At 58.9% G+C, this 21,895-nt stretch overlaps 1 protein-coding gene across 1 annotated transcript; it reads left to right on the top strand.

Annotated features, from left to right (window-relative positions):
* The first annotated feature begins 707 nt into the window (after positions 1-707).
* Positions 708-21,697, top strand: PLLP (plasmolipin). Its single transcript, XM_062176781.1, has 4 exons — positions 708-936; positions 17,001-17,174; positions 20,147-20,269; positions 20,922-21,697. The coding sequence occupies exons 1-4, from the start codon at positions 802-804 to the stop codon at positions 21,036-21,038; spliced, it is 549 nt and encodes a 182-aa protein (XP_062032765.1). The 5' UTR covers positions 708-801; the 3' UTR covers positions 21,039-21,697.
* Positions 21,698-21,895: the final 198 nt, after the last annotated feature.

The following is a 21,895-nucleotide window of genomic DNA, read 5'->3' as shown; positions in this document are numbered from 1 at the left end:
CTCGTTAGCCTGTCCCCTGCTGCGTCCCAGCAAGCGCTGGTTGACTAGTGACTAAAGGAACTGCCTGTGCCGACACCGGTGGCCCGGGCTGTGGACGGCGCGCGCCGGCCCGAGGGTCTCCGGGTGCACCGGGGGCGAGGGAACCGTCCCCCCAAAGTGCCCTTCCACCTTCTGGGCGGTCTCTCCCCGCTCGCGGCGTGCCAGCTGTGGGAGCGGAGGCCCCTCGGAGCTCCGTATTACAGAGCAGGAGGCTGCGGGACAGCGTGCGCTAACTCGGGTGGGCTCCGAAGCGAAATCCCAGCGGAAAGTCACGAAAGGACCGCCCCCTCCGCTGACTCGGAGCCCTCGGGCCGCTGCGCCCGGGAGAGGTGCGTGGTTTCTGGGGATCGCTCCCCGCACACAGCACCAGGAGCGCTGTCCCGATGGCGAGCGGCTCCCGCGGCCAGGAGCGCGCGGAGGAGCAGTCGGAGCCGCGGCGAGCGCGGAGCAAACGCGCGGCCGTCTAGGCGGGCTCCGGCGCAGCCATCTCGCGACTCCGGGCCTCCGTTTCCCCATCTGCGTAGCAACTGGCCCGGACGGACCCGGCCAGCGGCCAGCGGCCAGCAAAGGGTTAGAGGGGCGGGTCTGGCGGCGGGGGCGGGGCCCGGGATCCGGCCGCACCTGGCGGCCAAGGGCTCCCCGCCCCGACGCCTAGCGCAGCGCCGGGAGCCACCGCCGGACGAGCGGCGCGGGAGCCGGCTGCCGCGGCGGGAGGAGCGGCGACGGCAGCCGGAGCCACCTCGGGAGGCGAGCGGAGCCGCCATGGCCGAGTTCCCGTCCAAAGTGAGCACGCGGACCAGCAGCCCCGCGCAGGGCGCCGGCGCCTCGGCCTGGGCGCTGCGCCCGGACCTGGGCTTCGTGCGCTCCAGCCTCGGCGCGCTCATGCTGCTGCAGCTGGTGAGAACGCGGGCCCCGGCCGGGGTGGGGGGTCCGCGGCTGCGCTCCCCCTGCGCTCGCAGGCACCCGGGGCTCCGGCTCCCACGCGCCCCGACGCATCGGGCCTTCGGGGCACTTCCAGGATGGGCGCCCCCCGCGACCACCCTGAGGCCGATCTTGCGAGCACTCGCAAGGTGCACCCGGTGCCCTCGCCCATCTTCCCCCCACCCCGGGCGGTCCCGGCAGCCACCCCCAAGCTCCCGCCTGAGCGGCAATGGCTGCGCACAGCCCTGGGCCACCCCTCCCCCGTTGTCCCCGCTTTGCCCTCCCGGGGCCCCGGCCTGAGGCAAAGTCCAGGCTCGGTACGGCTCCGCGTGGCTGCCCTCGAGAGAGCGGCTGGCCTGGTGGAGGGGCACATCCGCCCCCCACACGCACGCAGGCATAGTCCCGTGGGCTCCCGCGCCGCAGCCGGGCCCTTCTGGCTTCCTCTGGGTGGCCGCTCGCTTCCAGCCTGTTTGGCCGGCCCCGCGGGGTTCCAGATGTGGCGCCCTGCGCTGGGGAGGGGGCTGTGTGGGCAGCCAGAGACAAGACTTCTGCCCCAACCTGACCCCTGGGCAGGCCCTGAAACCGGGGCTGACCCCCTAAAAATCCCTTCGTGGTTACCATATGATATCGGGACTGGCCCCCTGAAATATGATGATGGAATATGGCCCCTTGGGGACTAGCCTGGGGTGTCCTCTCTTCCCGGACCTGCCCTCTCGGAGGCTGTCCTGGGGGAGGATTCCCCCCCCCCCCAGGTGAAGTTTTCCCCACCAGCCTGGGTTGTTTCCTGAGGACTTGGGTGGAGTGGGAGCTGGGCCAGGATCCGAGTTCCAGTACCCTCCGGCGATAGGACATTGACCGCTTCTGCTAACGGGGCTGCCCGGCCCAGGCTGGAGCGCTCCGGGTTGCTCCTGGCCGGGATCCCGCCTCCCTCCTCTGTCCCCCCCCCCCCCACAGGTAAGCGCCCACCTCCACCTGAGTCCTCGCTGTACTTAAAGATTTCTCAGATCTGCAGGGGTTTGTTTAAAATGTACATTCTTGACCCTCACCCCCGCCTGGAAAATGAGGAATCTCCAGATTCCTCCAACTCTGTTTCCTGGTGAGGTGGTCGGCCCTGTGGAGGGAGGGGGGAGGGGTGGGGAGGCCCAGTTCCAGGACTGATTGAAATGTTCAGGTGTGGAACAGCCGCTGGTCTGGCCTCCGTGTCTAGGCCCTCAACTAGCTGTGAGGGGCCGGAGCAGAGCAGCCTCCGGGCTGCCCAGGGGGAGCCAGGTGTCTTGTGAGATGTGGTGTCAGAGGGCAGAGGAGAGGAAGATCAATGCTGGGACTGGGAGGACTTCCTGGAGGAGGTGGTGTGTGAGCTGGGACTTCCCTGGAACCTGAGCAGAGGCTGGGAAAAGGGCTGTGGAGGGCCAGGCCCTTGGGGGAGGAGCCAGCAGGTGGGCGAAGCCTCAGCTGCAGGTGTGTTTCTGACACGGTGGTGTGTTCCCTGTGCTGGCAGCTTCAGGGGCTTCGGCAGCTGCAGAGGGCAAGGGCGGGATGCTTCCTAAGGGTTAGAGCCCTGCCTCCCCCCCCCCCCCCAAGCTGAGCACTTTGCATTTGAACCCTGATGGCCCAGGAGGAGGGCCCTGCTGTGTTAGGCCCCATGGCTCAATAAGCTAATCCTCCGCCTTGCAGCGCCGGCACACCAGGTTCTAGTCCAGGTCCGGGCTCCGGATTCTGTCCCGGTTGCCCCTCTTCCAGGCCAGCTCTCTGCTGTGGCCCGGGAGTGCAGTGGAGGATGGCCCAAGTGCTTGGGCCCTGCACCCTGCACCCCATGGGAGACCAGGAGAAGCACCTGGCTCCTGCCTTCGGATCAGCGCAGTGCGCCTGCTGCGGCAGGAGGGTGAACCAATGGCAAAAGGAAGACCTTTCTCTCTGTCTCTCTCTCTCTCACTGTCCACAAAAAAAAAAAAAAAAAAGGATTGATGGCCCTGAGTGAGAAGGCTTGCATTCCTGGGACTCCTGTGGGGGCCAAGGGGGAGGGGCTTGCTCTTGGGGTCTCCTGACTCTCGGGCCCAGGAGGGGGCCGGGCTGCCTTCCCTTGCCCGCCCCAGCAGTCGGGTTCTGAGAACCTGCACCTCTTAGCGCCCTCACCAGACTGCTGCTTCCTGCTTCTCCTGGGTCTGAGATGGGGCTTGCCCCAGAGGCATAAAACTCCTGCCAGCCAGGCACACTGACCTGTCTGGCCCATGCTGTTGCAAGGCAGAGTTACAGAGAGAAAAAGAGCAAGTGAGTGAGCACTATCTTCCATCTGCTGGTTCACTCCCCAAATGGCCCAAGCCAGAGCCAGGAGTCCTGAGCTTCATCCAGGTCTCATACCTGGGTGGCAGGGGCCCAAGCACTTGAGCCATCCTCTGCTGCTTTTCCCAGGCGCACTAGCAGGGAGCTGGATGGGAAATGGAGCAGCCACTTCACCTGCGGCCCCTTGCCCATGCTCTGAATGACCACTCTCCGTTTAGCAGGAGGTCTGACAATGTCGAGGGAGTGATGGAGAGCTCTGGTCAGGCTGCACGGAGGAGGTGGTAAACGGGAAGACGGATGCAGATTCCCAAAGTGTGTCTGCTGTGGGGGTGGAGGAAGGGGGTGGCTAGCCAGGCCCCAGCTCCGTTGTCCAGAAGCTCCAATCATGTTCTCCATGCATGTCTGGTGGTGACTGGTTTCCAGAGAGAACAGCAGTGGTGGTGCTGCTAAGACACCAGTCGTTTTTTTTTTTTTTTTTTTTTAAGTTGATGGTTTGGAGGGAGGAAATGATTTTTTCTTTTTATTTGACACCTAAGATTGCACCTGTTTGTGGGGTCCCATGTGATGTTTCAATACATGTGGATGTGGCGCACGACTCAAATCAGGGAGCACCTGTCTTCTCAAATATTTGTCCTTTCTTTGTGGTTTTCTAGCTTTTGTGAGATGCACAGTAGATTACCATTTATAGCCACACTGCCAGGGAATTGATTTTTTTTTAAGATTTATTTTATTTATTTGAAAGAATTACAGAGAGAGGTAGAGACAGAGAAAGAGGTCTTCCATCTGCTGGTTCACTCCCCAGATGGCCGCAATAGCCGGAGCTGCGCCGATCCGAAGCCAGGGGACAGGAGCCAGGAGCCGGGATCTTCCTCCAGGTTTACGTGGGTTCAGGGGCCCAAGACCTTGGGCCATCTTCTACTGCTATCCCAGGCTGTAGCAGAGAGCTGGATCAGAAGAGGAGCAGCTGGGACTAGAACTGGCACCCATATGGGATGCTGGTGCTTCAGGCCAGGGTTTTAACCCCCTAAGCCACAGCACTGGCTGAGTCAAAGAGATCATTGTGCCAGGAATCTGCCACAAATTTAAGACTGGATATTTTGTTGAGCTTCCCAGTAGCCTAGGCAAAGAGAGGTAAACATGATGCATTTATGCAGAGAGCCTCTGAAAAAGCAAGCAAGCACGTTTGCTCTGGAGACAACTCTGGCCAACAGAACCTGGAGAACCTGATTGTTAGAGCTTTGGTGGCTAGTGGGCGGGGGATGCTGCAGAGGTGTGGTTAACTTAGGGCACTTCCTGGAGCCTTTAAGTCCTCTGCATCTCTTATGTTTTTAATCCTCTCCATCATCTGGGAAGGATAAGCTCATTGGGTTTACCAATGAGGAAACCAAGTCAGAGATAGAGGGAGACTTGTCCAAGGTCATGGCTGAGTGGCAAACTGGGAGTTGCACCTGTCTCAGAATCCAAAGCCTGGGTCTCGCTGTGCTTCCTGATGGTTTTTCTTGTTGTTTTAGGGAGGAGGTTCCTGGGGGATTTTGTTGCAAAAGGAAAGAGACTTAAGGAAGGAAGATTCATCAGGGGCCAGAGTCCCTCCTGGCAGAGTGGGCTGTGCAGGGCTCAGGCTGTGGAAGGGGACTGGCCGCAGCTTGCACACAGGCCCTGTGCCAGCGCCCCTTGCAAGAGGACCGTGTGTGTTTGGCACCTCGGCCCGTCCTTCTCGCCCTACCTTCTGGGGCTGGGGGTGGCTGCGCAGTTCCCTGTGCCCTGGTGAATCTTCTGCAATTGAAAACCTCACCCGCCTGGGGTTCAAGGCCTGGTTCCACCCCATCTTGGGGAAGTCCCCTAGCTTCCCACAGCCTCAGTTTCCTGGTCAGTAAAATGGTGACCATGGGCTTTGTGAGCAATACGGCAGGTAATACTGCCAAGGACTTTGCGCAGTGACTGTTGGGATGAGGGGTGTTAGGGTTCACAGGGTTGCAGAATCCTAGCGCTCTTCTGCAAGCTGAGGAGTCCACGGGCAGCAGTGGTAGCTTGCATGCTTCTGGGGACAGGAAGCTCAGTCCCTTTCCAGGCTGCCTGCTCCATGCGTGGGTACTTGGGAGTTTTAGAGATTCGTGCTCTGGTCATCCTGGCTCCTTCTCCAGTCCCAGCAGGTGAGCCAGCTCCTGTCAGGTGAGGGCCTGAAAGTCACCCGGGTGTGAGCAGGGGTTGGTCACGCGGGGATGGCTGTGTCAGGGACGCTGGGGTTCAGTCTCCTTGGTACAGCCGGATTCAACCAACCGCGAGCAGAAAATAGAAAGCAGAGGCAGCAGGACAAGTAAGAAGCAGTTCGGCTTCCCCAACACTGAGGTCATCCGAGGTGACCTGAAGCATACAGGACGATGTGCTCATGTGTTTGCAAACTACACCTGCTCCAGAAGGGGCTTGAGCACCTGCAGATTTTGACATCTGGTGGGGGGGGGGTGCCCTAGAACCAGTCCCCTGGGATGCGAGGGATGCCAGGAAAACATTCCAGGCCCCCGAGGCTCACCGTCTTCCTCGAGCCGGCCCCACTGCACAGAGCAAACAAGGACCTCATCTGTGAGTTCCCTCTGTGCCCCACCCCCCTCCATCCCCCACTTATGTGGTGGGGGAGTGCTGTGTGTTTGGGAATTGATTTGCGATTACATCATGACTGGATGGCTTCATTCTCCTAAAAAAGAATGGCCCATACAAACGGGCTAAAGGCACCTGCCTGTGTCCCCGTGGAAGCGGCGATGGCGTGGGGGTGGGGCTCAGTGCTCTTTTCTGTGCGTTCTGAAGACTGACCGACAGCTTCATTCTGTGTCCGCTGCTCAGCGAGTGGCATTCCTTACATCCAGTGTCGCCAAGATCTCTTTACAAAGACAGACAGGTCTGCGTGGATGCAACCTACGCGAGGGTCCTGTGGAGGCACTGTAGCCCCTGCTCTCTGAGCTGTTCCTCTGTGGTCAGCCCTGGTGTGTTGTCCTGTTTTGCTCTTTGGAGACTGCACAGGCATTCAGATGGCACAAAGAGCGGTCCATGAGAGTGGGGTCTCTCTCGTCCACCGCCAGCCCCCCAGCTGCTGTCCGCGTGGAACATTCCAGGGCCAGTGGGCGTGGGGTCCTGTACTGAAGACCCTGCTGCACGCTGTCCTCGTGTGAGCCGGGCCACGCGTGGGAGACCTGGGCTGAGTTCTGGGCTCCTGGGTTGGGTTTGGTTCAGTCCTGGCTGTTGTGGGCATTTGGGAGTGAACCAGCAGCTGGGAAATCTCTCTGTGTATTTATGATTTTGTTTTTCTGTCTTTCAAATGAAGAAAACAAATAGGAAGAGAACACTGAAGCGGTCTGTCCCCCCCAGGATCAGTGCTGAGCCCTCCAAGCTACGACCGGTAGTTTGCTTCATGCCATTTCAAGACCTTATTAGGGCGATAAGGCCAGCGTGGCCGTGGGTTCCCAGCTCTTCCCACTTTACCCAGGAGACAGGGGCCAGCCTGGCCCTTCTGCCCCTTCTGTTTCTCACGTCACAGGGGGCCACGGGTGTCTTTCGGTCTCAGTGCCTGTGGGATGGCTTCTCTCCTGTAGCTTTCCTTGTATCTCACAGTGCGGCCCAGGTGTGATAAGTGTGGCCAGCCCCTTGGTGCACAGACCCTTGGGTTTCCGTTCCTTACTGCGGCACTCTGTTGCAAGCAGTGATCTCTCACGTGCCACTGAGTACATGGGTACGCCACGTTACCAGACGTGGGACCGCCACGTCAGCGCCGCTGCGTGTTTGGGATAGAGATTACCAAACACCCTCCTGTGAGGTCACGGCCATCCCCCCCGCCCCCCGCCACACTGCCTCCTGTGCATGTGCCTCCCCAGCATGGAGGTGTGATGGGCCAGAATGGCGGTCCGGTCCGTGAAAGAGGCTGCGTTCTCTGGGAGTGAGCTTGACCTTTAGAACCCTCTCCCAGGGCCATGGAATTCCCTTTGCTCACTCCCCTGAGTTGTTGGTCTCTGGCTTATCACTTGCCAGGTGTTCTATAAGATACACAGATACTTTGTTTCTCGTTTGTTTCTTGGATTTTGCTCATACTGCTTTTTGCCATTATGGTCTTTGGTGTGGCAAGGTTTCTTTTTTTCTTCCTTTTTTCTTTCTGGAAATCGGGTCTTAGACCATTGCTGCTCCCAGGTAGTACAGAAATTCTCCAGCATAGAACTTGGCAGTGTCGCCTCGCCTGCGTTTCATCACATCCACACGACGATGTGGGAGATGCAGCTCAGTTTGGTGCCAGCCCGTCTGGAGAGCCGACTTTTTTTTAAATTTTCTGTTTTAAACAAGAGATAGTTCCAGAACCAAGGGGACAGCAGTGTCAGTCTAGATGCAGACTGTGTTGACATTGTTACATATTTGTTGCATTTCAGTTTATAGCTAGTTTCTCTCTTTTTTATTTATTTATTTATTTATTTATTTTATTTTTTGACAGGCAGAGTGGACAGTGAGAGAGAGAGACAGAGAGAAAGGTCTTCCTTTGCCGTTGGTTCACCCTCTTGTGATAATCCACATTTCCCTCTTTCTAGTGAGTTTATCTTTGTGATACGCACATCTCCACACTTGGGGACTGCTTACATAAATTATGGTACCCCCGTGCCACGGCGTGCAGGGTGTGAAAAGACACGGCCCCACCCATCAAAGAAAACAGAGAAGCAGCTCCCCACGTGCCCAGTCCCTGGGCTACACGTGTAGCCAGGACAAGAAAGCGCGGACACAGCTGTGTGTGTGCACACACGGACGCCGGCATGCTGGTCTGGAGTGTGTGTGTGCGTGTGTGTGTGCATGTGTACGTGGTTGTCTCTGGGCACACAAATAAGAAACTGTTGTTGGTTGTCCCAGAAGAAACCGAATGTTGGGGAGGAGAAGGACAGCCGAACCCAGCATCTGGTGCCACAATTGTATAACAGGTGTTGCCACTTCAAAAATGAAATACCACTGAAAAATCTTACAAATAAATGAATATATTGAGTTTAAACAACAGTGCAGGTAGTTTGTGGCTCAGACAAAAGAGAGGGGAAGGCACTTCCCCAGGATCGCACGGCTGCGGGAGTGGCCGGGTGTCCTGGGGAGACTTTCCACCCATCCATCAGTGGGGAGAGGGCGACGGTCTCAAGCTGTCCTGGGTCTGTGGTCCTGTCCAGGCCCGATGTTGATGGCTCTGTTCCTCTTAGATGGTTTGGGGGATTTGGTGGTGGTTGTTGGTGGTGGTGGGTTGGCACCTGCCCTGGTCTCTATGGCGACTGGGAAGCTAGGTGGTGGTGGGAGGTGAGGGACTGTTTTTCTTGGCCTCCCAGTGAGCCCAGCCCTGATATTTGAAGAAAGTCTGGCTGTTGGGCTGGCCTCTCCTGTTTGCATAAGGGGATCAACCAGGGTGGCACCCAGTATGTCACAGGGAAATGACACTGGGGAGCCCTGGCTCTGCTCCCGGTGATTCCAGCTTTAATTTGGGGGGAGGGGAATGCTGTCAGTCCACAGAGGGCATCCTGAGTGAGGGTAGTGGGTGCTGAGCACCTAAGCTTCCTGGGATCCTGGAACCCTGGGTTTGTGCCCTGGCCCTGTCTCCTCCGCTCTGGCCACTAGGACAGGGGTGCTGCCTTCAAACTGCCTCAGTGATGGCCCCTGGGAGTGGGTGACACAGAGGGAGCTTGGGCCCCACTCTGTGCAGTGTAGGGCCTTGCACCAGGTCTAGACCTTCCGAGAGCCTCTGTTTTCCCCATCTGTGGAATGGGCCAAGTGTTTCCTTTGAAAGAGGGAGTTGGGTACAGAGAGAAGCCCCTGGGAACAGGGATTGGTGGGGCAGTGAGGGGCTGAGGCTGGAGGGAGTGGGGCCAGAGGTGTTTGGGTGTTGGGGGGGCTTTGTGAGGCCGGCCGAGACCCCCTGAGAAACAGAGGGTGGGAGGAGGCTGGAGGCCAGCAGGGGACCGCACAGTCCAGGGCTGCTTTGTGCTCTGGGGGCCAGAGAAGGCCTGAGAGTATAACCCATGGGGTCCCAGCTGCCTTTAGTCACCATGGGGCGGCTGCTATGCAGGGGACCTGCCTGGGCTGGACCCAGAAGGCAGCTGGCTCCCAGAGTGGGCCTGAGCAGGCAGCAGTTTGTGTTCATGTCGGGAAGATTTCTATGAAGCAGTAAACGAGACCTCAAAGCAGTGGATGGCGAGGTGGTCAGCACACATGCACGCGCGCGGACAGGAGGCCCTCCCCTCCTCGGGGTGGGGGGCAGAGCTCGTTCCATGCGCACCTGCTGGGTTCACCTCTCCAGGTTCACAGGCTGTGTTTTAAGGCCCTGAGCCGCCCTAGACCCAGGCTGGGGCCCAGTACAGGCGGGCGGGGCCTGGCTGCGGAGTCCCCGCTGCGTTCCCAGGCCCGCGTGTGCGTGCGGGTGCAGCCTTCAACGGCTGCGTGACTCACTTGGGTAACTCACACGCCCATTTCTCAGATAACAGCAGGGAGGCGCAGGCTTGTTCAGTGCTGCCCCAGGCCCACTCGCTTTGCTGTTTGGGACTGGGCTCGGCCTCTGCCCTCGTGATCTCTGGCCAGCTGGGGCATGGTGACTCCAGGGTTCTCGAAAGCTCAGTGTCTGGCCCGGGAATTCCAAGGTGTCCCCCCACCCCCACCCCAAGGCCTCCCTCTGGCCCAGGGAGTGGGTGGCGTGTGGCGCTGTTGTGACCAGCCCAGGCGTCCGGAGCCTCTCTCCCCTGCCCCTTTGTCTCAGTGTGACACAATGGGTGGCTTTTTGTTCCCATAAAGTCCCTTTCACTGTAGGGACAAGGGCCAGGGTGGGGGCAGAGGCTGGGCCTGGGCAGGCCAAGTTCTGAGTGTCCCCAGGCTGCCCAGATGTGTCCCCAGTGAGGGGGACCCTGGGCAGGGTCACTTGTCTGCCTTGGGCCTGGGAGACCTAGGGCTGTGGGAGGGGCCGCCAGCAGTGGGGTCTGCCTGCCTCTCAGGTTGTTTCTGAAACCCTGGGTTTAGTTGCCACAGTTTAAAGAGTTGAAGATTCCACACAAAATCCAGGTTCCGAGAGCCTCGTGGAGAACCAGAGTGCCGGCTCCCGGGGGCCCCACCAGACCCCAGGGGTTGCTGTCCCCTCCCTAGCCCCCTGTCATTCCTGTGACCCGCCTGCCCTGCTGAGTTGGGCTCCGGGTGTCAGCTGCAGGCTCTGGCTCTCTCTGGGATATGTTCCCCCCAGCACCTGCCCTCACCACTTCTGTGGCTTTCACTTGTTTTCCCACGTGTCACCTGCAAGGGGACTGGGAGAGCTGTAGCCTCCCTCGTCCTTCACATATCACAGCGGGAAGCTCATCAGAGGGAACTCGTGACTCTCCCAAAGCCACACAGCGAGCCCACCAGGGCTCATCCTGCCCAGGAAGCAGGGAGGCCAGGAAGGAGAGTTGGGGTGACCACCTCTGGGTCAGAGGGGAGTTGGCCTTGGGCCCCTGCAGGAAGCCTGTGCTGAAGGGTCACACCGTGGACTTGGGGGAACAGGCAGAGGAACCTTGCTCCCACTGTACAGGAGGGAAGACTGAGGTGGAAGAAGTGAGGCCCCGGGAGCCTTGACTGTCAGACGGGTGGGGCTGGCGAGGGCTCCCCCTTATCTGCGCCCGGGGCTGTGTGTGCTGCCCCTGTGTAGATAGGTTTGTTATCTCACAGGGCCTGGCCAGCCTGGACCCTGGGGAGCTTGGCACCCTGTGACTATCAGGCACGGAGGACTGACTCGCACCAGCTCCTCACCCCTCAGAGTCCCAGTGCCACCGGGGTCAAAGTGCCTTGTCTGCGTGGCTTCGTTTGCTTCTCAGAACCACCTTAAGTGATGAGTGCGTTTCTAAGGTGAAGGTATGGAGGCCCAGAGAGGTTATACCACTTGGCTGAGGTCACACAGCTAGTAAGCCAGCAGGACCAGAGCTTGGACAGAAGGCGTTGAAAGGGCAAACTCCCGTCATTATGGATGTCGGCGTCTTAGTGAAACAAGACCATGATGAAAGTCAACAGGTTTGACACACCTGTATTGCCTTACGATTCCAGGGCCAGAAGTCTGAGATCCATGTGTTGGCGGGGCCGGTGTTGGAGGCCGGGTCTAGGGCTCTGGGCAGCACCTGGTGGTCCTGGGCATTCCTGGCCCGGGGACACAGCACCCCCGTCCCTGCCTCCGTGTGCCCACAGCATTCGCTCTCCAGGTGGCCCTCTGTCCTCGTGTCTCCCTTCTCACAGGGACACCAGTCACTGGTTAGTGTCCTCCCCCATCCAACGTGACCTCGTTTTAACCTGAGGCTGAAGACGCTTCAGAGTTCATATAAAGATGGAATCCAACCTGTGAGTATTTTGGTGCTAAGATTTGTTTTTAACATGTCAGAAAAAATGCATATTATGGAAAAACTATGCATAGCTTCCAGCTTTTTGCACCAAAATAAGCTCATGCTTTTAAAAATCCATCATTTAGGCCGGCGCCGTGGCTCACTAGGCTAATCCTCCGCCTTGCGGCGCCGGCACACCGGGTTCTAGTCCCGGTCGGGGCACCGATCCTGTCCCGGTTGCCCCTCTTCCAGGCCAGCTCTCTGCTGTGGCCAGGGAGTGCTTGGGCCCTGCACCCCATGGGAGACCAGGATAAGCACCTGGCTCCTGCCATCGGATCAGCGCGGTGCGCCGGCCGCAGCGCGCCTACCGTGGCGGCCATTTGGAGGGTGAGCCAACGGCAAAAAGGAAGACCTTTCTCTCTGTCTCTCTCTCTCACTGTCCATTCTGCCTGTCAAAAAAAAAAAAAAAAAAAAAATCCATCATTTATTTATTTGAAGGCAGAGGGTAGGGGTGGAGGAGACAAATCTTCCGTCTGCTGGCTCACTCCCTCAAATGCCTGCAACAGCCCGGACTGGACCAGGCCAAAGCCAGGAGCCAGGAGCCCCCCCAGGAGCCAGGAGCCCCATCCATGTCTCCCCCGTGGGTGGCAGGGACCCAAGGACTTCCTCCTGCCTCCTGGGCTGCGTATGAGTGGGAGGCTGGAGTCAGGAGTGGACAGGGACTCGAACTCGGGTCCTCCAGTGTGAGCTGCGTCTTAACCACTAGGCCAAACCCACTCCCCTCCCCACCATCATACTTTAATTCCATTTTCCCTGAACTTTTTGAAGCACGCTTACAGATCCTAGGAAGACCTTTTCCTCAATCAAGTTCCCATTGACAGGTGCCAGGGGTGGGGGTTGGACTTGAACATAGCCTTGGGAACACCATTCAACCTACAACCAAAGGTAAGAACGAGGTGGCCGCCCTGAGCCACAGGAGAGCACGGTACTGCCCGGACCTGGCCTGTGCGGTTGGTGGGGTCGGCGGTGTCTGGAGACATGGGCAGCGCTGTGCTGGAACCAAAGCGCCTCTCGCTCCGATTTTGTGGCCAGTCTTTCTAGTCCCGAAGGGGGTTTTCGCAAAACCCCTCTCTGTGGCCTAGGCATCTAGGGCAGTGCAAAGGTCCTGTGAATGCCCTCTTCCGCCTTCCAAACCTCATCCAGACAACAAGTGCTCCCTCCCAACTCAGCCAGGGTTTCAGGATGAAAAGGCCCTGTGCCCTTGAGGTTTCCAGGCTGTTCTTTGTTTACCTGTAGCACCTGCTGGGGGAGGCGGTGCCTGGGGCCTCCAGAGAGTGGGGAAGAAAGGCAAGGATTTGGTGTGTGTGAGTGTGTGTGATGCACAGTGTGTGTGTGTGTTGGTTTGGCTGTGTGAGTGTGTGTGTTGGTTTGGCTGTGTGTGTGTGTGGCACAGATTGTGTGTGGCACAGATTGTGTGATGCGGTGTGTGTATGTGTTGGTTTGGCTGTGTGTGTGGCACAGATTGTGTGTGTGTGTGACACAGATTGTGTGTGTGTGTTGGTTTGGCTGTGTGTGTTTGTTGGTTTGGCTGTGTGTGTGTTTGTGTCGCGCAGATCCAGATTGTGGACACCTGCAGAGTAACACGGAGCAGCTGAACCCGCAGGCAAGAGAGAAGGAGAGATCTACATGGACCCAGAGATAAAGGCCCCGAGTTCTGCTCTTCACAGGCCCCCGCACGGCCCTCCCTGGGTGCTTGCGCCCCTGTTGGCTTGCCCTGCCATCTTGTTTGGCCCTTTAGCTAAAACTGCAGTGGTGACCCCACCCCCTCTTCCTCTCTGTTCTCAACAGGATTCTTCCCTGCAGCACTTAGGGCTCCCCAGAGGTTTTACTTGTTTGGTGGGGGGTTTATCCGGCTCCCCTGGTGGCAGAGGAGCTCCAGGTCTGCAGGGCCCCTGGCCTGTGGCCGCTCGCCCACGGCAGGTGCTCAGTAGGGATTTGTTGCTGGCGGTGAAGCCAGGGCAGCAGGGGCCTGCGGCAGATAGGGCTGGGTTTCCAGGTGGGCGTCCAGGCACAGCAGGGGGCCATTGGGACCTCCTGCCCCACCCTCCAGCCCCAGGGGTCCCCTTCCCTCTGCACTGCAGGGCCAGCCTCATGGGAAGGGGGCAAGCACAGCAGGAGGGCTCTGCAGATCTTGGAGGTGTGGGGCTGGGCCTCAGCTCCCTGGTAAGATTACCCCAGCCGGACACCATGGGGGTGGCCTGACCTTAGCCTGGACCGGGAGCTCTGGAGGAGATGGTTCTGCCTGGCTGGTGTGGGGCTGGACCTTGTCCCAGGCAGGAAGTCAGACAGCATGGCCCGAAGGGGTGCTAGAAATTCCCACTGCTTACCCACAGCCGCATCGCCTGGGGCTGCGTTTGCTGCTCTGGGGTGGGGTTGGAGCACAGGAGAGGGCAGGGCAGTGGTGATAGAATCCCGGCCCAGCCCAGGGCGCCAGCTGAAGTGTTGTCACATGACTCACAGTCCCGCAGGAAGCCACGCCACAGAGCTGGGTTCTAATCCGACCCTGCCCTTTTCCCACGGTAACCACAGGCACGCCTCCTTCTGAGCTTCTATGGGAGGTGAATGGGGGAAGCAGGGACTCGGGGAGCAGTAGCCCTTGCCGTGGCTGGCACAGGGCGGACGGCATGAGTGGTTCTCATGAGGAGTCACCGAGCAGGTAGTTGACCTTCCCTCGACTTTTTTTTTTTTTAAGATTTATTTTATTTACTTTGAAAGTCAGAGCTACACAAAGAGAAGAAGGAGAGGCAGAGAGAGAGAGAGAGAGAGAGAGAGAGAGAGAGGTTTTCCATTCGCTGGTTCACTCCCCAGTTGGCCGCAACGGCTGGAGCTGTGCCGATCTGAATCCAAGAGCCAGGATCTTTCTCCAAGTCTCCCACGGGGGTGCAGGGGCCCAAGGAATTGAGCCATCTTCTACTGCTTTCCCAGGCAGCAGGGAGCTGGATTGGATGAGGAGTAGCCGGGACTAGAACCGGCACCGCAAGTGGCAGCCTCACCCGTTACGCTACAGCGCCGGCCCCAACCTTCCCTTGGTTTCTAGCTCATGGGTGTTTCCTGCCTTCCTTCCAGGTGGTTGGAACCAGCAGCCCAAGAGCAGGGGTGGGGAGGGGAGGTGTGTGTGTGTGGGGGGGGTATGGAAGCTTGCTTTAAATGAAAAGTGAACTTTTCATGCTATTTAAAAAATAGAACAGGTAAACCTGTTTCTCTTTTTAAAAAGATGTACTTATTTGAGAGGCAGAGCAACAGAGGAGGGGGGAGGGAGAGAGAGAATGAATGAGGGAATCAAATCTTCCATCTGCTGCTTCACGCCCCAGATGCTCACAACAGCCAGGGCTGGGCCAGAGCCGAGTACCTGCTGCCTCCCGAGGTGCACATTTGCAGGCAGCTGGAGTCAGACGGAGCTGGGGCTGGAGCCCAGGTGCTCTGGCTAAGACCTTAACTGCTTTGCCATGCACCCGCCCTCCTCCTCCTGTAGCTCCTGGGCCAGGCAGGTGTCTCACCGTTTCTGGACGAGGAGGTGGGACTGTAAGTTCCCCAGCGCGGATTGATTGAGTACACATTACGTACTAGGCACTGTGGGGCACTGGAGATTGAGCAGTGAACAAAGCACTGAATTCCTTGGCGGTGGGTGGGGGGGCTGCTAGTGGGTGGGCCTCACCAGAATTGCCCAGTGGAGCCCCTCAGAGAGAGGAAGGCGGTGGGTGGCCCAAGGTTACCCAGCTCAGCAGGGTTTGGAGAGCCAGTGACTCAGCAGAGGGCCCCGCCCATGCACCAGGAAGGGGAGGCAGAGGAGAGAGGACCGCTTGATGGAGGGGCTCAGCTCCAAGCCATTCCTGGCCCGGCTCTGCATGTGTAGGGGTGTCCTGGCAGAGGCCCCGCTCTGGCCGTGCACTGGATTGTGAGCCCTCAGCCGAGCGCCAGCTCTCCAGGTGTGGTGTGGTGTTCAGGAGCCTGCAGCCGCCAGGCCTGGGTCTTGCTCCGGTGGTCCGCGTGCAGGAGGTTGGGTCCTTGGGCTGGGGCACATGCCCGGATGCTGCCCGGGAAGCTGGGGGACGAGCGGGTCAGCAGTGGAGCCTATCTCTACAGCCCCACGTGCCCCTTCCTGTGCCCCTGGAGGCCAGGTGTTTGCGTCCTTGTGGAGAAAGGCCAATGTCTCTGACCCGAGGTCCCCATCAGGAAGGAAGTGGGCAGGAAGGGGCCCATGGGAGCTACGCCGTGGGCCTCACCTCGGGCTGCCCCGGGCCCGACCTCGGGGGCTGGGGCTTGTGCAGCCTGGCTGGGGCTTTGCCCCTTCTGGAACAATGAAAGCAAGAGCTGCCACTGTGCCCCACAGAAACCCCTGACTCGTTATAGTATGAAGCTCTGTGTGGGCTTCTTATCTCTTTCTTTCTTTTTTAAAATATTTGTTTATTTACTTGAAAAGCAGAGAGAAAGAGGTCTTCCCTCCTCTGGTTCACTCCTTGAATGGCCACAATGCCCAGAGCTGGTCTGATCTGAAGCCAGGAGCCAGGAGCTTCTTCTAGGTCTCCCACGTGGGTGCAAGGGCCCAAGGACTTGGGCCATCTTCCACTGCTTTCTCAGGCCACAGCAGAGAGCTGGATTGGAAGTGGAGCAGCCAGGACTCGAACTGGCATCCATATGGGAGGCTGGCGCTGCAGGTGGCAACTTTACCCACTATGCCACAGCGCCCCCCCCCCCCCCATACTCATTTCACAAAGCCCAGTGAGGTCACGAGCTTGGCCAAGGTCACAGAGCTGGTAAGGGGTCTGGGGGTCTAAACCAGGCAGGTGACTCTGGAGACCATGCTGTCAGCCACCACTCAATGTGTCCCGGGATGCTCGGGCCCGGGAGGAACAGCGTTTCACCGGTCACGTGGGGATGGCAACACCTGTATGGAAGGAAGGGTGATTGGGAGAAGCAGGGAGGGCAGGGTGGGAGGTCACCCAGGGGCCCCTGTGCTGGACACAAGACCCTTCTCTCCCCACCTGTGAGCCCCTGGGTCCGAGTGACTGTGGCATCCCCGGGGGGTGGTGCTGGTGACTCCGTCTTCCTTTCAGGTCCCCTGGCCCCCGGCAGGGCCCGAGTGCTGGGTCCAGGCACTCGGCTGAGTGAGACAGCTGCGGTCCTGTTCCTGGGGGATGCACCGTCCAGGGAAGGAGACAGTTACCATCCTGGGGGCAGGAGGGGCATGCAAGCACAGAAGAACGTTCTGGAACCCACACTGGTGGAGTGGGGGGAAGGTGTCCTGGAACACACACCACGGCAGCTGGGACTGGGGGGGGGGGCACAGTCGTATACAGCAGGAGCCAACTAAAGGAGCAAGGAGCTGAGGCTCCGGCCAGAGTGGAGGGCTCTGGGAGACTCTGCCCTATCTCCTCCCAGGTGCTGGGGCTGCTGGTGTGGGCCCTCATTGCTGACACCCCATACCACCTGTACCCGGCCTACGGCTGGGTGATGTTCGTCGCAGTCTTCCTCTGGCTGGTGACAATCGTCGTCTTCATCTTCTACCTGCTTCAGCTGCACCTGAAGTGGTACACGGTGCCCTGGCCGCTGGTGGTGAGTCTCGGCGGGGCAGCTTGGCCGCAGAACTGGGGTAGTGGAGGCTGTTGAATGGATTCAAGGGGCCGTTAGGAATCCTGGCAGTGGTCCGAATTTGAGCATGGGTTGCTTGGGTCAGGCAGAAGCCAAGGTCAGGGTCGAGAGTGCAGGGCCGGCTCTGGCCAGCCAGGAGAGGCTGGGTGGCTCGGGTTTGCCCAGGTCAGCCGTGGAGAGAATGCTGGGCAGACACAGACTGGGCTTTTTCTCTGACGGGGGCACCCCTGCAGCTGGGGTCTGAGGCTCCCCGCACAGAGGCGAGAGACGCACGTGACTGCAGGACAAGCAGGGCTGGCGCTAGGCAGCACCGTGGGCAGCTCAGCGCCTCTTCAGGCGGAGGGAACGTGAGTCATCCACAAGACAGAGTGGGGGCCGGGCTGTGTTTGCAGGGCCCTGGGAGGCCTGAGTTCCTGAGTCAGGCTCCACCCCTGTCCTGGGAGGCAGACTGGGGCTCCAGGGGCGGCTGTTGCTGGCAGGAGGCGCCTTTGCAGGCCTGGATGGCTGAGCGTTGCTTGTGTTCCCTGCCTGTTCACAGTGGGGCAGAGAGCGCTTACCTGCATCTAGGGAAGGCTCCGTTAGGATTGCCCAGTTGGGATTTTCCGGGATGGGGGCTCCAGACCCTTAAGGACTCAGGCAAGAAGTGTGAGTGAACTGGGCTAGGAGGGGTTCTGGGGAACCCACATGGTTCCATGGGGAGCTGCCCCTGCTCAGCTGCAACTCAGTTCTTGGTGCAAAGTCTTCTGACATTTTAAGATTGTTTAATATAAAGGGTTTTTAAATTATTTTATGTGACAGGCAGACAGGGAGACACATATACACACAAAGACAGAGAGGCAGAGGCAGAGAGAAATCTTCCGTCCACCACCTACTGCCTCACTCCTCAAATGGCTCTAACAGCCAGGGCTGGGCCAGGCTGAAGCCCAGAGCCAGGAACTCCATCCGGGTCCCCCACACATTTGGCAGGGACCCAAGACCCAAGTGTTGTTGTTGTTGTTTAAGATTTTTTATTTGGAAAAGCAGAGTTACAGAGAGACAGATCTTCCATCTGCTGGTTCACTCCCCAGATGGCTGCAATGGCTAGGGCTGGGCCAGATCAAAGCCAGGAGCCAGGAGCTTCTGGGTCTCCACACGGATGTAGGGGCTTAAGCACTTGGACCATCTTCTGCTGCTTTCCCAGGCCATCAGCAGGGAAATGGATGGGAAGTGGAGCAGCCGGGACTTGAACTGGCACCCATATGGTGATCTTCCATCCATTGGTTCACTCCCCAAATGGCCGCAATGGCTGGAGCTTGGCCGGTGCGAACCCAGGAGCTTCTTTAGTCTCCTATGTGGATACAGGGGTGTAAGCACTTGGGCCATCTTCTGCTGCTTTTCCAGGCGCATTAGCAGAGGGAGGGATTGGAAGTGGAGCAGCCAGAACCTGAGCTGCCACCCATATGGGATGCCGGCACCACTGGCAGTGGCTCTGCCCACCACGCCACAGTGATGGCCCCAGGACCCAAGTTCTTAAGCCATCTTCTGCCACCTCCCAGGGTGCACATTAGCAGGAGACTAGAATTGGGAGTGAGGCAGGGGCTGCATTCTGGGCATTTTGATGGGCAATGGGGGTGTCCACGTGGCAGCTTAACTGCTGTGTCAAATGCCCACCTCAGTATGAGAACTGACAATCTTCAGGGGCTGGCGCTGTGGTACAGTGGGTTAACGCCCTGGCCTGAAGTGCCGGCATCCCATATGAGCGCCAGTTCGAGAACCGGCTGCTCCACTTCCAATCCAGCTCTCTGCTATGGCCTAGGAAAACAGTACAAGATGGCCCAAGTCCTTGGGCCTCTGTCCCCATGTGGGAGACCTGGAAGATGCTCCTGGCTCCGGATCAGCACAGCTCTGGCTGTTGCGGCCATTTGGGGAGTGAACCAGTGGATAGAAGACCTCTCTCTCTCTCTGCCTCTCCTCTGTGTAACTCTGACTTCCAAATAAATAAAATTTTTAAAAAAGATGATGTCAGGTTTTCATATGAAATCTTAATTTTGGAACGTTAGTAATTAGAAACAAAGACCTATGGGACAAATGTTCTGAGGGCCGATAGCTTAGACCACAAGCTGGCTCTGAGCCCAGGGCCTGGGCTGCCCTGTAAGGGCCCCTTCCTGCCCACCTTGATATCCCATTGGGAGCGTCTGGGTCTCACTAAGGGCTTTTCTGCAGCCTTTGCCCTGGGCCCCTGTGCCTCGCATGTGGCTAAGAGGGAGCCAAGATTCCTCCCATGGGGGGCAGGAGGGATATGGGGCCCCACCCCTAGGACCCATTGCAGAGCCAAGTGGTGCTGGGGCCTGGGCTCAGCCCTGAGTCACACGGGGAGGAGCAGCTGGCAGAGATGGGTCACCTGGGGAAGAGTTTTTGCTTGGTGGGATTGGCAGTGTCTCTGACCCGATCCTTGAGGCCATCTCATCCTTCCTCCCTCTACCGCTCAGTCTTTTTTTTTAAGATTTATTTATTTGAAAGGCAGAGAGGTACAGAGGCAGAGAGAGGTCTTCCATCCGCTGGTTCATTCCCCAGGTGGCCGCAATGGCCGGAGCTGGGCCGATCTGAAGTCAGGAGCCAGGAGCTTCCTCTGGATCTCCCACATGGATGCAGGGGCCCAAGCACCTGGGGCATCTTCTGCTGGATACTTTGGGGGTGGAGCAGCCAGATCTCTAACCGGCACCCATATGGATGCTGGCACTGTAGGTGGCATAGCAGGTTTTACCTGCTACGCCACAGCGCCAGCCCCCACCACTCAGTCTTAGGGTGTTTGTGCACCTGCTCGGACAGCTTCCAGGCTGACCCAAGGGGGATGGCTGCCTCTCATGGTGTCTCCATCCCCACCTGTGCTAGGCAGCTCCGCGGGGTCGGGGACTGTGAGCTTGCTCATCTCGGGCCTTGTCTCCCTGCCCCACCAGCTGATGGTCTTTAACGCCAGCGCCACCGTGCTCTACATCACCGCCTTCATCACCTGCTCCGCTGTGGTGGACCTGACGTCCCTGAAGGGCAGCCGGCCCTACAACCAGCGAGCGGCTGCCTCTGTGAGTGTGGTTCCCGGGGCCTCCTTGGCTGTCTACAAGGGAGACGGGACCAGGCCTCCCAGCTCCCTCTGCCCCTTTAGTCAGAGGCCAGGCACCTGGCACCCCCCAAGCAGTCGTCACCTAACCTGCAAGTGGGCCTCACAGGGGGCCGGGCTGCTTTGGGCCTTGTTAATCAGCAGTAAAGCCTTGGGGAGCCGGGATGCTTGGGGAATGGTTTGTGGTGGTCAAAGGAACATTCAGGGTGCCTGGGGAACGCTGCTGTAGACCAGCTGTGCTCACACGGCCTCTCGCACAAGGTTCAACACTGGGTGTGCCCCCTCCCTGCAACGCCCTTAGGTTAAAGCCATGTGCAGGGTTTACAGGCACCCTGCTTGTAAAGCCCAAGTCCAGTGGCTGCAGGCCCTTCCACACAGGTCACTTCACTTCCACGAGGCCCTGCACGCCTCCCCTCCCCTCCCTGCTGGGAACGTAACATCAGCCTCCCTGCCCGGAACCTGGCGCACATCTGCCCACAGCAAGCGGTCGGCTGCCAGGGCCACTCACTCCCCCGGCCCCACGCCGGAGACCCAGGTGTGCCGCTCTCACCGTCGCCCTCCTCCAGCGCCTTGCTCAGCCACACTCACCCTCGGCCTCCTTCCCCCTTCTCTTGCAGTTCTTTGCCTGTCTAGTGATGATTGCCTACGGGGTGAGCACGTTCTTCAGCTTCCAGGCGTGGCGTGGCGTGGGCAGCAACGCGGCCACCAGTCAGATGGCCGGGGGCTACGCCTGAAGCCCGCGTCCTGGCCTGTCCTGGGGCGAAGCTGCTGCTGGGTCACAGTGTTCCGGGACGCAAGCTCTCACAAGACTCCTGAGAAAACTCCTGAGGCCTGAGCGGCACCTGCGTGGGGATGGGGCCACCTGGCCTTGCCCCTCTCAGCAGGAGGGGATGGGGGGTGGGGCTCTCCTGGTCTCTGCCGCCTTTGCCCTGCAGTGTCTGCAGTGGGGCCCAGCCTTCTCCCCGGCACTAACTGCACTAACAGACGCCAGGCCTGCCACAGGATTAGCCTAACCAGCAGCTCCTAGTGCTCAGCCCGTTCCGGGAGGGCTGAGCAGGCGCACGGCACCCGCAGAGCCCTCTAGCCCAGCACAGGCTGCGCTTCCCGGCAGCCGTGGCATCCCTCTGCGTTCTGCACACGTCACTCAGACTTCTCCAAGACGGAACCCCTCCGGTTTCCTTCCCGTTCCCAAGCCCTTATTTATAACACTCCCTTTGGGAAGGCTAGCGTGAAAGCCAACTGCTTCTCCAACACCACTGGTCGGCCACAGGAGACATGGAGGGAGGGACTGCGGCCGTGTGGGTGAGCCGGCCTGCGCTAGGTGGTGACTTCGTTGTCTTTGTTTCTTTTCTCTCTTTTCTTTTTTTACAAAAATAAAGATGGGAGAACTTACCTGGAAAAGATGTTGGGGACTCATGGTTCTAGATGATTCTGTGACTTTAGTGAGGTTCCAGCACCACCAGCCCACCACCCTGGCTTAGGACTTTGCTTCTGGCAAAGACTGACTACCACCTCCCTTTATTCTCAAAGGTGGCCCGCTGTAACCGGAAGTTCCTTCCCCTTGCTTTAGGCAAGGCAGGTGATCATACCG

The sequence above is a fragment of the Lepus europaeus genome, chromosome 19, assembly GCF_033115175.1.
Source record: "Lepus europaeus isolate LE1 chromosome 19, mLepTim1.pri, whole genome shotgun sequence".
NCBI classification, from domain to species: Eukaryota; Metazoa; Chordata; class Mammalia; order Lagomorpha; family Leporidae; genus Lepus; species Lepus europaeus.
The sequence above is the reverse complement of the archived record's forward strand: the minus strand, read 5'-3'. Positions and strand labels throughout refer to the sequence as shown.